At 42.6% G+C, this 16,578-nt stretch overlaps 1 protein-coding gene across 1 annotated transcript in view; it reads right to left on the minus strand.

Moving 5' to 3' along the window:
* Positions 1-16,578, minus strand: part of LOC130337568 (neuroligin-2-like) — a gene marked incomplete in the record, with an annotated part of 184,394 nt that overhangs the window by 110,478 nt on the left and 57,338 nt on the right. Inside the window, 1 exon segment of the mRNA XM_056553952.1 lies at positions 11,582-12,461. Coding sequence (XP_056409927.1) covers positions 11,582-11,999 — 418 coding nt within the window.

Consider the following 16,578-nt stretch of genomic DNA (forward strand, 5'->3'; position numbering starts at 1 on the left):
AGTACACCCCCCTCACCAGTACACCCTCCTCACCAGCACACCCTCCTCACCAGCACACCCCCTCACCAGTACTCCTCCTCACCAGTACTCCTCCTCACCAGTACACCCCCTCACCAGCACACCCTCCTCACCAGTACACCCCCTCACCAGCACACCCTCCTCACCAGCACACCCCCTCACCAGCACACCCCCTCACCAGCACACCCTCTCACCAGTACAGCCCCCTCACCAGTACAGCCCCCTCACCAGTACAGCCCCCTCACCAGTACAGCCCCCTCACCAGCACACCCCCTCACCAGCACACCCCCTCACCAGTACACCCCCCTCACCAGTACACCCCCCTCACCAGTACACCCTCCTCACCAGCACACCCTCCTCACCAGCACACCCCCTCACCAGTACTCCTCCTCACCAGTACTCCTCCTCACCAGTACACCCCCTCACCAGCACACCCTCCTCACCAGTACACCCCCTCACCAGCACACCCTCCTCACCAGCACACCCCCTCACCAGCACACCCCCTCACCAGCACACCCTCTCACCAGTACAGCCCCCTCACCAGTACAGCCCCCTCACCAGTACAGCCCCCTCACCAGTACAGCCCCCTCACCAGCACACCCCCTCACCAGCACACCCCCTCACCAGTACACCCCCCTCACCAGTACACCCCCCTCACCAGTACACCCTCCTCACCAGCACACCCTCCTCACCAGCACACCCCCTCACCAGTACTCCTCCTCACCAGTACTCCTCCTCACCAGTACACCCCCTCACCAGCACACCCTCCTCACCAGTACACCCCCTCACCAGCACACCCTCCTCACCAGCACACCCCCTCACCAGCACACCCCCTCACCAGCACACCCTCTCACCAGTACAGCCCCCTCACCAGTACAGCCCCCTCACCAGTACAGCCCCCTCACCAGTACAGCCCCCTCACCAGCACACCCCCTCACCAGCACACCCCCTCACCAGTACACCCCCCTCACCAGTACACCCCCCTCACCAGTACACCCTCCTCACCAGCACACCCTCCTCACCAGCACACCCCCTCACCAGTACTCCTCCTCACCAGTACTCCTCCTCACCAGTACACCCCCTCACCAGCACACCCTCCTCACCAGTACACCCCCTCACCAGCACACCCTCCTCACCAGCACACCCCCTCACCAGCACACCCCCTCACCAGCACACCCTCTCACCAGTACACATATATATATATATATATATATATACTATGAGCTTGTAATCAGTTGGGTAACATATGAAGGGATGTAAGAGGGGGACATACTTATGGCCATGTATTATATACAGTTATAGATGCCGTCTCTGTATACTAAGGAAGGATCCGGTAATGTGCTGACTGCCTGAAATGTCCAAGACTTCTGCATCAGCAGCGAACACATCTCTTCAGGGACTAAATGTGATTATAAAACCTTCTCCAGAAGTCACATGATCACCCTGGGAAACCGCTCTGTGTTATCATCCGCAGAGCGAAAGCATTTACTACACTGCACGGATCATCCGAAGCTATAAAAATACACCCACCCCCACACCGAATACTACAGGAACGCTACTCATGTATTACTGCTGAGCATGTGTCACCTCATCACAGCCCCGCCCCCTGTATGACATCACTGATATGACACTGATCACAGCGCCGCCTTCTGTATGACATCACTGATATGACACTGATCACAGCGCCGCCTTCTGTATGACATCCCTGATATAATGACACTGATCGCAGCCCCGCCTCCTGTATGACATCACTGATGACACTGATCACAGCCCCGCCCCCTGTATGACATCACTGATATGACACTGATCACAGCGCCGCCTCCTGTATGACATCCCTGATATAATGACACTGATCGCAGCCCCGCCTCCTGTATGACATCACTGATGACACTGATCACAGCCCCGCCCCCTGTATGACATCACTGATATGACACTGATCACAGCCCCGCCTCCTGTATGACATCCCTGATATAATGACACTGATCGCAGCCCCGCCTCCTGTATGACATCACTGATGACACTGATCACAGCGCCGCCTTCTGTATGACATCCCTGATATAATGACACTGATCGCAGCCCCGCCTCCTGTATGACATCACTGATGACACTGATCACAGCCCCGCCCCCTGTATGACATCACTGATATGACACTGATCACAGCCCCGCCTCCTGTATGACATCACTGATATGACACTGATCACAGCCCCGCCCCCTGTATGACATCACTGATATGACACTGATCACAGCGCCGCCTTCTGTATGACATCACTGATATGACACTGATCACAGCGCCGCCTTCTGTATGACATCACTGATATGACACTGATCACAGCGCCGCCTCCTGCATGACATCACTGATATGACACTGATCACAGCGCCGCCTTCTGTATGACATCACTGATATGACACTGATCACAGCGCCGCCTTCTGTATGACATCACTGATATGACACTGATCACAGCCCCGCCCCCTGTATGACATCACTGATGACACTGATCACAGCCCCGCCCCTGTATGACATCACTGATATGACACTGATCACAGCCCCGCCTCCTGTATGACATCACTGATATGACACTGATCACAGCCCCGCCCCCTGTATGACATCACTGATATGACACTGATCACAGCGCCGCCTTCTGTATGACATCACTGATATGACACTGATCACAGCGCCGCCTTCTGTATGACATCACTGATATGACACTGATCACAGCGCCGCCTCCTGCATGACATCACTGATATGACACTGATCACAGCGCCGCCTTCTGTATGACATCACTGATATGACACTGATCACAGCGCCGCCTTCTGTATGACATCACTGATATGACACTGATCACAGCCCCGCCCCCTGTATGACATCACTGATATGACACTGATCACAGCGCCGTCTTCTGTATGACATCCCTGATATAATGACACTGATCGCAGCCCCGCCTCCTGTATGACATCACTGATGACACTGATCACAGCCCCGCCCCCTGTATGACATCACTGATATGACACTGATCACAGCCCCGCCTCCTGTATGACATCACAGATATAATGACGCTGATCACAGCGCCGCCTCCTGTATGACATCACTGATATGACACTGATCACAGCCTGCCCCCTGAATGACATCATTGATGAAATATAATAGTAATATAATGACATGTGATCACAGCTCCGCCTCCTGTATGACATCACTGATATAATATAATAGTAATATAATGACGTGATCACAGCCCCGCCCCCTGTGTGACATCACTGATATAATAATAATATAATGACATGTGATCACAGGCCCGCCCCCTGAATGACATCACTAATATAATAATAATATAGTGACATGTGATCACAGCCCCGCCTCCTGTATGACATCACTGATATGACACTGATCACAGCCGGCCCCCTGAATGACATCACTGATAAAATATATTAGTAATATAATGACATGTGATCACAGCTCCGCCTCCTGTATGACATCACTGATATAATATAATAGTAATATAATGACATGTGATCACAGCCCCGCCCCCTGTGTGACATCACTGATATAATAATAATATTATGACATGTAATCACAGCCCCGCCTCCTGTATGACATCACTGATATAATGACACTGATCACAGCCCGCCCCCGGAATGACATCACTGATATAATATAATAGTAATATAATGACATGTGATCACAGCTCCGCCCTCTGTATGACATCACTGATATAATATCATAGTAATATAATCACATGTGATCACAGCCCCACCCCCTGTATGACATCACTGATATAATAGTAATATAATGACATGTGATCACAGCACCGCCCCCTATATGACATCACTGATATAATATAATAGTAATATAATGACATGTGATCACAGCCCCCCCTGTATGACATCACTGATATAATATAATAGTAATATAATGACATGTACTCACAGCCCCGCCCCCTGTATGACATCACTGATATAATAATATAATGACATGTGATCACAGCACCGCCCTCTGTATGACATCACTGATATAATAATAATATAATGACATGTAATCACAGCCACGCCCCCTGAATGACATCACTAATATACTAATAATAATATAATGACAAGTGATCACAACCCGGCCCCCTGTATGACATCACTGATATAATATAATAGTAATATAATGACGTGATCACAGCCCCGCCTCCTGTATGACATCACTGATATAATAGTAATATAATGACACGTGATCACAGCCCTGCCCCCTGTATGACATCACTGATATAATATAATAGTAATATAATGACATGTGATCACAGCCCCGCCCCCTGTATGACATCACTGATAAAATAGTAATATAATATGTGATCACAGTCCCGCCCCCTGAATGACATCACTGATAAAATAGTAATATAATATGTGATCACAGTACCGCCCCCTGAATGACATCACTGATATGACACTGATCACAGACCCGCCTCCTGTATGACATCACTGATATAATGACACTGATCACAGCCCCGCCTCCTGTATGACATCACTGATATAATAGTAATATAATGACATGTGATCGCAGCCCCGCCCCCTGTATGACATCACTGATATAATAGTAATATAATATGTGATCACAGTCCCGCCCCCTGAATGACATCACTAATAAAATAGTAATATAATATGTGATCACAGTCCCGCCCCCTGAATGACATCACTGATATGACACTGATCACAGACCCGCCTCCTGTATGACATCACTGATATAATGACAATGATCACAGCCCCGCCTCCTGTATGACCTCACTGATATAATAGTAATATGACATGTGATCACAGCCACGCCCCCTGTATGACATCACTGATATAATATAATGGTATTATAATGACACTGATCACAGCCCCGCCCCCTGTATGACATCACTGATATAATGGCATGTGATCAAAGCCCCGCCCCCTGTATGACATCAGATATAATGACATGTGATCACAGCCCCACCCCCTGTATGACATCACTGATAAAATATAATAGTAATATAATGACCTGTAATCACTATATATAGATCTGTATACTATCATGTGTATACTGTATATATCACTATATATAGATCTGTATACTATCATGTGTATACTGTATATATCACTATATATAGATCTGTACACTATCATGTGTATACTGTATATATCACTATATATATAGATCTGTATACTATCATGTGTATACTGTATATATCATCACTATATATATATATATATATAGATCTGTACACTATCATGTGTACACTGTATATATCACTATATATAGATCTGTATACTATCATGTGTATACTGTATATATCACTATATATAGATCTGTATACTATCATGTGTATACTGTATATATCATCACTATATATAGATTTGTATACTATCATGTGTACACTGTATATATCATCACTATATATATAGATCTGTATACTATCATCTGTATACTGTATATATCATCACTATATATAGATTTGTATACTATCATGTGTACACTGTATATATCATCACTATATATATAGATCTGTATACTATCATGTGTATACTGTATATATCACGATATATAGATCTGTATACTATCATGTGTACACTGTATATATCACTATATATAGATCTGTATACTATCATGTGTATACTGTATATATCATCACTTTATATAGATCTGTATACTATCATCTGTATACTGTATATATCATCACTATATATAGATCTGTATACTATCATGTGTATACTGTATATATCACTATATATAGATCTGTATACTATCATGTGTATACTGTATATATCATCACTATATATAGATCTGTATACTATCATGTGTACACTGTATATATCATCACTATATATAGATCTGTATACTATCATGTGTATACTGTATATATCATCACTATATATAGATCTGTATACTATCATGTGTATACTGTATATATCACTATATATAGATCTGTATACTATCATGTGTACACTGTATAGATAATCACTATATATAGATTTGTATACTATCATGTGTATACTGTATAAATCATCACTATATATAGATCTGTATACTATCATGTGTATACTGTATATATCACCACTATATATAGATCTGTATACTATCATGTGTATACTGTATATATCATTACTATATATATAGATCTGTATACTATCATGTGTACACTGTATATATAATCACTATATATAGATTTGTATACTATCATGTGTATACTGTATATATCATCACTATATATAGATTTGTATACTATCATGTGTATACTGTATATATCATCACTATATATAGATCTGTATACTATCATGTGTACACTGTATATATCACTATATATAGATCTGTATACTATCATGTGTACACTGTATATATCACTATATATAGATCTGTATACTATCATGTGTACACTGTATATATCACTATATATAGATCTGTATACTATCATGTGTATACTGTATATATCATCACTATATAGAGATCTGTATACTGTCATGTGTATACTGTATATATCATCACTATATATAGATCTGTATACTATAATGTGTACACTGTATATATCACTATATATAGATCTGTATACTATCATGTGTATACTGTATATATCATCACTATATATAGATCTGTATACTATCATGTGTACACTGTATATATCACTATATATAGATCTGTATACTATCATGTGTATACTGTATATATCATCACTATATATATAGATCTGTATACTATCATGTGTATACTGTATATATCATCACTATATATAGATCTGTATACTATCATGTGTATACTGTATATATCATCACTATATATAGATCTGTATACTATCATGTGTATACTGTATATATCATCACTATATATAGATCTGTATACTATCATGTGTATACTGTATATATCATCACTATATATAGATCTGTATATTATCATGTGTATACTGTATATATCATCACTATATATAGATCTGTATACTATCATGTGTATACTGTATATATCATCACTATATATAGATCTGTATACTATCATGTGTATACTGTATATATCACTATATATAGATCTGTATACTATCATGTGTATACTGTATATATCATCACTATATATAGATCTGTATACTATCATGTGTATACTATATATCATCACTATATATATAGATCTGTATACTATCATGTGTATACTGTATATATCATCACTATATATAGATCTGTATACTATCATGTGTATACTGTATATATCATCACTATATATATAGATCTGTATACTATCATGTGTATACTGTATATATCATCACTATATATAGATCTGTATACTATCATGTGTATACTGTATATATCATCACTATATATATAGATCTGTATACTATCATGTGTATACTGTATATATCATCACTATACATAGATCTGTATACTATCATGTGTATACTGTATATATCACTATATATAGATCTGTATACTATCATGTGTATACTGTATATATCATCACTATATATAGATCTGTATAATATCGTGTGTATACTGTATATATCATCACTATATATATAGATCTGTATACTATCATGTGTATACTGTATATATCATCACTATATATAGATCTGTATACTATCATGTGTATACTGTATATATCATCACTATATATAGATCTGTATACTATCATGTGTATACTGTATATATCATCACTATATATAGATCTGTATATTATCATGTGTATACTGTATATATCACTATATATAGATCTGTATACTATCATGTGTATACTGTATATATCACTATATATAGATCTGTATACTATCATGTGTATACTGTATATATCACTATATATAGATCTGTATACTATCATGTGTATACTGTATATATCATCACTATATATAGATCTGTATACTATCATGTGTATACTGTATATATCATCACTATATATAGATCTGTATACTATCATGTGTACACTGTATATATCATCACTTTATATAGATCTGTATACTATCATGTGTATACTGTATATATCATCACTATATATATATATAGATCTGTATACTATCATGTTTATACTGTATATATCACTATATATAGATCTGTATATTATCATGTGTATACTGTATATATCATCACTATATATAGATCTGTATACTATCATGTGTATACTGTATATATCATCACTATATATATAGATCTGTATACTATCATGTGTACACTGTATATATCATCACTTTATATAGATCTGTATACTATCATGTGTATACTGTATATATCATCACTATATATATATATAGATCTGTATACTATCATGTGTATACTGTATATATCACTATATATAGATCTGTATACTATCATGTGTATACTGTATATATCACTATATATAGATCTGTATACTATCATGTGTATACTGTATATATCATCACTATATATAGATCTGTATACTATCATGTGTATACTGTATATATCATCACTATATATAGATCTGTATACTATCATGTGTATACTATATCATCACTATATATAGATCTGTATACTATCATGTGTGTATTATCCCTGTACTGTGACATCACTGTGTATTATCTCTGTACTGTGACATCACTGTGTATTATCCATGTGCTGTGACATCACTGTGTATTATCTCTGTACTGTGACATCACTGTGTATTATCCCTGTACTGTGACATCACTGTGTGTATTATCCCTGTACTGTGACATCACTGTGTATTATTCCTGTACTGTGACATCATTGTGTGTATTATCTCTGTACTGTGATATCACTGTGTGTATTATCCCTGTACTGTGACATCACTGTGTATTATTCCTGTACTGTGACATCACTGTGTATTATCTCTGTACTGTGACATCACTGTGTGTTTTATTCCTGTACTGTGACATCACTGTGTATTATCCCTGTACTGTGACATCACTGTGTATTATTCCTGTACTGTGACATCACTGTGTATTATTCCTGTACTGTGACATCATTGTGTATTATCCCTGTACTGTGACATCACTGTGTATTATCCCTGTACTGTGACATCACTGTGTATTATCCCTGTACTGTGACATCACTGTGTGTATTATCCCTGTACTGTGACATCACTGTGCATTATCCCTGTACTGTGACATCACTGTGTATTATCCCTGTATTGTGACATCACTGTGTATTATCCCTGTACTGTGACATCACTGTGTGTATTATCCCTGTACTGTGACATCACTGTGTGTATTATCCCTGTTCTGTGACATCACTGTGCATTATCCCTGTACTGTGACATCACTGTGTATTATCCCTGTACTGTGACATCACTGTGTATTATCCCTGTACTGTGACATCACTGTGTATTATCCCTGTACTGTGACATCACTGTGTATTATCCCTGTACTGTGACATCACTGTATATTATCCCTGTACTGTGACATCACTGTGTATTATCCCTGTACTGTGACATCACTGTGTGTATTATCCCTGTACTGTGACATCACTGTGTGTATTATCCCTGTACTGTGACATCACTGTATATTATCCCTGTACTGTGACATCACTGTGTGTATGTGTGTATTGTCCCTGTACTGTGACATCACTGTGTGTATGTGTGTATTGTCCCTGTACTGTGACATCACTGTGCATTATCCCTGTACTGTGACATCACTGTCCCTGTATTGTGACATCACTGTGTATTATCCCTGTACTGTGACATCACTGTGTATTATCCCTGTACTGTGACATCACTGTGTATTATCCCTGTACTGTGACATCACTGTGTATTATCTCTGTACTGTGACATCACTGTGTATTATCCCTGTACTGTGACATCACTGTGTGTATTATCCCTGTACTGTGACATCACTGTGTATTATTCCTGTACTGTGACATCACTGTGTATTATCTCTGTACTGTGACATCACTGTGTGTATTATCCCTGTACTGTGACATCACTGTGTATTATCTCTGTACTGTGACATCACTGTGTGTATTATTCCTGTACTGTGACATCACTGTGTGTATTATTCCTGTACTGTGACATCACTGTGTATTATCTCTGTACTGTGACATCACTGTGTATTATCCCTGTACTGTGACATCACTGTGTGTATTATCCCTGTACTGTGACATCACTGTGTATTATTCCTGTACTGTGACATCACTGTGTATTATCTCTGTACTGTGACATCACTGTGTATTATCCCTGTACTGTGACATCACTGTGTATTATCCCTGTACTGTGACATCACTGTGTATTATTCCTGTACTGTGACATCACTGTGTATTATCCCTGTACTGTGACATCACTGCGTATTATCCCTGTACTGTGACATCACTGCGTATTATCCCTGTACTGTGACATCACTGTGTATTATCCCTGTACTCTGACATCACTGTGTATTATCCCTGTACTCTGACATCACTGTGTATTATCCCTGTACTGTGACATCACTGTGTATTATCCCTTTACTGTGACATCACTGTGTATTATCCCTGTACTGTGACATCACTGTGTATTATCCCTGTACTGTGACATCACTGTGTATTATCCCTGTACTGTGACATCACTGTGTATTATCCCTGTACTGTGACATCACTGTGTATTATCCCTGTACTGTGACATCACTGTGTATTATCCCTGTACTGTGACATCACTGTGTATTATCCCTGTACTGTGACATCACTGTGTATTATCCCTGTACTGTGACATCACTGTGTATTATTCCTGTACTGTGACATCACTGTGTATTATCCCTGTACTGTGACATCACTGTGTATTATCTCTGTACTGTGACATCACTGTGTGTATTATCCCTGTACTGTGACATCACTGTGTATTATCCCTGTACTGTGACATCACTGTGTATTATCCCTGTACTGTGACATCACTGTGTATTATCCCTGTACTGTGACATCACTGTGTATTATCCCTGTACTGTGACATCACTGTGTATTATCCCTGTACTGTGACATCACTGTGTATTATCCCTGTACTGTGACATCACTGTGTGTATTATCCCTGTACTGTGACATCACTGTGTATTATCCCTGTACTGTGACATCACTGTGTATTATCCCTGTACTGTGACATCACTGTGTATTATCCCTGTACTGTGACATCACTGTGTGTATTATCCCTGTACTGTGACATCACTGTGTGTATTATCCCTCTACTGTGACATCACTGTGTGTATTATCCCTGTACTGTGACATCACTGTATATTATGCCTGTACTGTGACATCACTGTGTGTATTATCCCTGTACTGTGACATCACTGTGTGTATTATCCCTGTACTGTGACATCACTGTATATTATCCCTGTACTGTGACATCACTGTGTGTATTATCCCTGTACTGTGACATCACTGTGTGTATTATCCTTATTCTGTGCGCAAATCGCTGCATAATGCAATATTGTAGATAATAGGGCATCAAAGGGCAGAAAAAGGTCAGGGGCTCAAGCCCCCTTTATGTGTATGTGCGCACGTCCCTGCTCATTATATCAGTATATTGTAAATCTTATCTCGAACGTAGTCATCACTGACGGTCTCTAGATGTCTCGCACGCTCTCTGTCACCCCCTTCTAGTCGGGGGTCTGGCCCAGTCTCTCTCCTATGTGTGTATAACAGGGTCCCCATCACTAGAACACGTTCTCACCGTCTTCCAGGGGGACGTAGATGTTGAGGTACAGACAATCTTCGCTCTGGTTTTGTACGTATCCTGCCACAACGTCCATGTTTTCGGTGAACCATAAAGGCAGCATGATCCCTGGTAACATCCCGTGGAGGTTCTGTGGACACACAGAGGCAAAGTTCGTAGCGTTCCGTATCTCGGTCCAAGACGCCGGAGCCTCGGGAGGCTGGAATCTCCTTTCTCCTATAGGAGGGGTGGCATAAGGAATGCCTAAATACTGCACAACCGGGCCCAATATCTCGTTGTTTAGATCCTTCTTTACTCCTCGAAGCTTCCCATAGTTAGTGTTCACCACTGGATATTTCTCGTCCACTTTCTGCCCGACCGCAGGACATGCGGCCAGGAGCCACAGCATCAGTGGGGCTCGAAGATCTGGCGCCATGAGGGAAAAATGCAGCAAGATTACAGAAATCCTCGAGCCCAGAAACAAAAAAAAATCAAGAAAACTTCCAGAAGAAAATGCAGCTTTGAAAAAAAGGAAAAAAATGGGGCAAAAAAGAAATTTTACCCCAAAGGGGTCGATTTCGTATCAAATCGAAAAACAAGTTAAAAAAAAAAAAAAAAAAAAGAGAGAGAAACAGAAGAATATCCAAGTCAACGCGAAGGACCCAGGTCATAAAATTGTTGGGTTGGATGACAACGTTAGAAGATCTGTGGCAGACATATTGGGGGTTCCACGCTTGTCCCAACCTCTTCTCTACGAAAAGATGGCGACCAAGGGAGCAGACAGAAGCGTGGCGGACATCAGCAGGGCGGGAGTCGGGGCCACAACTCTGTTACGTTCCATCTCTCACCCGGGACGTGGAGCTACCACCGGATCTCCTCAAGTACGACATTGAAGAACCTGGAATGAGACGAGAGAGAGAAGGTCAAATGAAGATTGGAAAAGGGTAGGACATTGTTCTCCTGTCATGGGGGCAATTGGCTTCACCCTCGTGTGGAGGTTGGCTTCTTCTGGATCTACACAGTAGGGTTTTACGTGTCAATGCAGTAGCTAGGAGGCACTGTTGAATCTCTGCACAGTCAGCGCTCACCGAATGCGGACAAATGCTACGGGGCAGTGAGGAATCCGGGATCTGCCGTCGATCGGAGGTGCTAGGAGATGACAAGGACCGAAGACTGCATTAGACAAAGTGGGTGCATAGCTTCATTGTCAATCCTGCACTCACTGCTCAGTTCACGACTTCAAGCTCCACACGTAGAGGGACCAGACAGGACTGCAGGAACTGCGACAGAGGTGCCCCAAGCAGTTCCTGCAGTCCCATCCGGTCCTTCTACAGTTGAAGCTTGAAGTCGTGAATTGACGGTGAGTAAAGGATTCATGGCGGTGCTACGCATCCACTTTGTCTAATACAGTAGGGTTTTAAGATGGACTTTTGTCTTTTTTCAACCATATAAACTATATCACTATATGAAGATATAGACGTGGCCCCAGCAGGCCACAACCGCTACTACATTTCTATTCTTCCCCGAACTGCAGATCAGGCAAATATTCACAACAGGAGAGGAGACGGTGGACGTTCCCGCAGTGACGTATCGAGCAGACACAGGAGAACGTCTCTATCAGCCGCTCCTACCTAGCCGCGCTCTCGACACACTCACCCCCCCCCTCCCCCGCTTCCTTTTCGGGCCACTTTCCGCGATCATAATGAACAGGATCATTTATTTAATTAAACTGTTCCTTCTGTTTATAGTTTGGAATCCGACAATTATAGTAAGAAACATATAATTAGAGAATGTGAAGGAGATTGAGGGGGACAGGGGAAGCGGGAGCCGAGGTTGCCTAGTAATCCGGGGGGGGGGGGGGGGGGGAGAATGAAGCCATATACAGGAGATTAGGGGCTGGGAGGAACCATATATATAGTCAGCTCATTGGTTCGGCTGGTCGTCAACCTGTCAGGCAAAGCAAACTAATCACATCTGTGGGAGACACATCATCTCCGACCAACGGGGAAAGCCCGCCCTCCATCCGTCTCGCCCTCTCGGCCGCTTATTATCATTACTATGGCAGCGTTTTACACAAATCACCCTGAGAGCCCCCCATGCTGTGCGCTGCGAATAGACGCAGTCTTACTGATTGTTCCCGTGATTGGAATAATGTCTTAATGATCAGATCATTAGGAGACCCCTGCAAATCCCGGTGATGAGAACATTACAGGAACGCTGGCGTAATGGAACAAAGATGGTCTTGAGAACGCAAGGTGGGGCTCAATGAGGTCTTCACGATCCGACCGGACAGATGTATCATTTCATTGCACCAAAAGGTGGGATGAGCTTCCACGAGTGCATAGCGTGCATGTTTAAGGAGAGCCTGAAAATAAGTGTTGGCCATGAGCTTGAGTGTGGTCAACAATTACTTCAAAACTTTCCTTAAACATGCCCTGAAATGCCACCGCCAGACACTCCTGACCCCTCCAGACCCATTTAACTTTGGCCTATGTCCCGTGTGAACCAATGGTCGCGCATGTTGTTCCCACACACGTTATCTCTGTAGGCCCGAGAAATTGGTCACATTTCCAACAAGTGAACAAATGTCCAGGTCATAAGCTTCTCATGGTCACCAATAGCTATTCGTCCCGATTGCCCCCCAAACGCACACTTGGCTGAGGGTTCAATGGGGGCAGGAAAAACTCCTCTGGCAACAGCTTATTTCTAGGGAAATCCCGGTGATGAGAACATTATGGGAATGTTCCTGTAATGGAATGGATGAGGCTCAGTGGGGGGGGGGGGGGGGGTCACGTTCCTACCCTGGAAATACTCGAAATGGCATTGTAGCCGTATCCAGAATTCGTATACCATTACAAATTTTTTTGGAGGAGGTGGGATAGGCTTCCCCGAGACAAAGAGTGGATAGCGTGCGTGTTTGAGGGGAGCCTGGAAATAAGTGCTGCCGGTGAGCATGCGTGTGCGTAACGCACACGCATGCTCATGGCCGACACTTATTTCCAGACTCCCCTTAAAAGTGCCCTGAAATGCCACCACCAGACTCTTCTGTCCCCTCCAGACCCATTTGGCTTTGTCTTATGTGAACCAAGGGTCGGGCATGTTGGAGAGTCATGTGGTTCCCACACACATTATCTTTGTAGGCCGCAGAAATCTGTCACATTTCAAAAAACTGAGCAAATGTCCAGGTCATGTGGTCCTCATGTCGGCCAATAGCTATCTGTGCCAATTGCCCCATAACATGCGCATGCTTGGCTAAGGGTTTAATTGGAAACAGCTCATCTATAGGGAAACTAAAGACCTCTGTGAATCCCAGTGATGAGAACATTATGGGAACGATCGTGTAATAGATGACAATGGTCAGGGAACGAATGGTGAGAAGATGGTAGAACGTAGAAATGTAAGAATTAGGTGTTCATAGGATTCAACCTTCCTTCCAGGTCTTAGCTTCATTCTCATTGCCCTTCTACGTAGACGTTTGGTGCCTTTTGACATCAATAGTCGATGTCAAAAGGCACCAAACATCTATGTTGAAGGGTGATGAGAATGAAGCTAAGGCCTGGAAGGAAGGTGGAATCTTCTCTGTTGATGGGAGAAGTTCTCTTGGTGGTCCTCATACACCTCATCTAATTCAGAGGAGCTTCGTAAACCAATAATGGATGGAATTGGAAGGCTACATTGAGACAATAAGGATTTAGATGATTGGACAACTGATCCAGAGCAAGGGGATATGGTGAGGAAGATCCGGATCAGAATGACCTGTGACTGAGGGTGATGAAGGTGTATAGAAATAGTAATGCTGCTCGAACGTGTCCTCCAATAATAGGAACTGAGAGGTGGGCTCCTGATTACTAATGTGAGGTCACAACAGCTATACGAATGAGATGCCATCAGTGTGTGATAGAAGTCAATGAAGTCAATGCAGCTCGGACCTAGATCCAACCTGCAGCTATGAGAGGGTCCGGCTTGTAATGCCCCTAATCCCCCCAGACACCACAGCCCCCGTCTCCGAGCGGCTGGAAATGCACAAATCAATGGATTCAATGTCCATTAATGAAATAAATACAAGACTCCACCAGATGAAAACATTGACTAATCTGAAGATTGATCTGAGGGGAGAAGGAATGATGGGAAGATGTAATAGAGGGGGAGGGGAGGATGGAAGAGACAGAGCAATGAAGGAGGGGAGGATGGAAGAGACAGAGAAATGGAGGGGAGGATGGAAGAGGCAGAGAAAAAGAGGGGAGGATGGAAGAGACAGAGCAATGAAGGAGGGGAGGATGGAAGAGACAAAGCAATGGAGGGAAGAATGGAAGAGGCAGAGAAAAAGAGGGGAGGATGGAAGAGACAGAGCAATGAAGGAGGGGAGGATGGAAAAGACAGAACAATGGAGGAGGGGAGGATGGAAGAGACAGAGCAATGGAGGGGAGGATGGAAGAGAGAGAGAGCAATGGAGGGGAGGATGGAAGAGACAGAGCAATGAAGGGGAGGATGGAAGAGACAGAGCAATGGAGGGAAGGATGGAACAGAGAGAGAGCAATGGAGGGGAGGATGGAAGAGACAGAGCAATGGAGGGGAGGATGGAAGAGACAGAGCAATGGTGGAGGGGAGGATGGAAGAGACAGAGGAATGGGGGGAGGATGGAAGAGACGGAGCAATGGAGGGGAGGATGGAAGAGACAGAGCAATGGAGGGGAGGATGGAAGAGACAGAGCAATGGTGGAGGGGAGGATGGAAGAGACAGAGGAATGGGGGAAGGATGGAAGAGACGGAGCAATGGTGGAGGGGAGGATGAAAGAGACAGAGCAAGGGAGCATAAAGGAGTCTATACTGTAAGAGCGGTCATACTATGGAGTCTATACTGTAAGAGAGGTCACACTATGGAGTCTATACTGAAAGAGGGGTCACACTATGGAGTCTATACTGTAAGAGCGGTCACACTATGGAGTCTATACTGTAAGAGGGGTCACACTATTGAGTCTATACTGTAAGAGCGGTCACACTATGGAGTCTATACTG

This window comes from Hyla sarda, unplaced genomic scaffold, assembly GCF_029499605.1.
Source record: "Hyla sarda isolate aHylSar1 unplaced genomic scaffold, aHylSar1.hap1 scaffold_498, whole genome shotgun sequence".
Classification (NCBI taxonomy): domain Eukaryota; kingdom Metazoa; phylum Chordata; class Amphibia; order Anura; family Hylidae; genus Hyla; species Hyla sarda.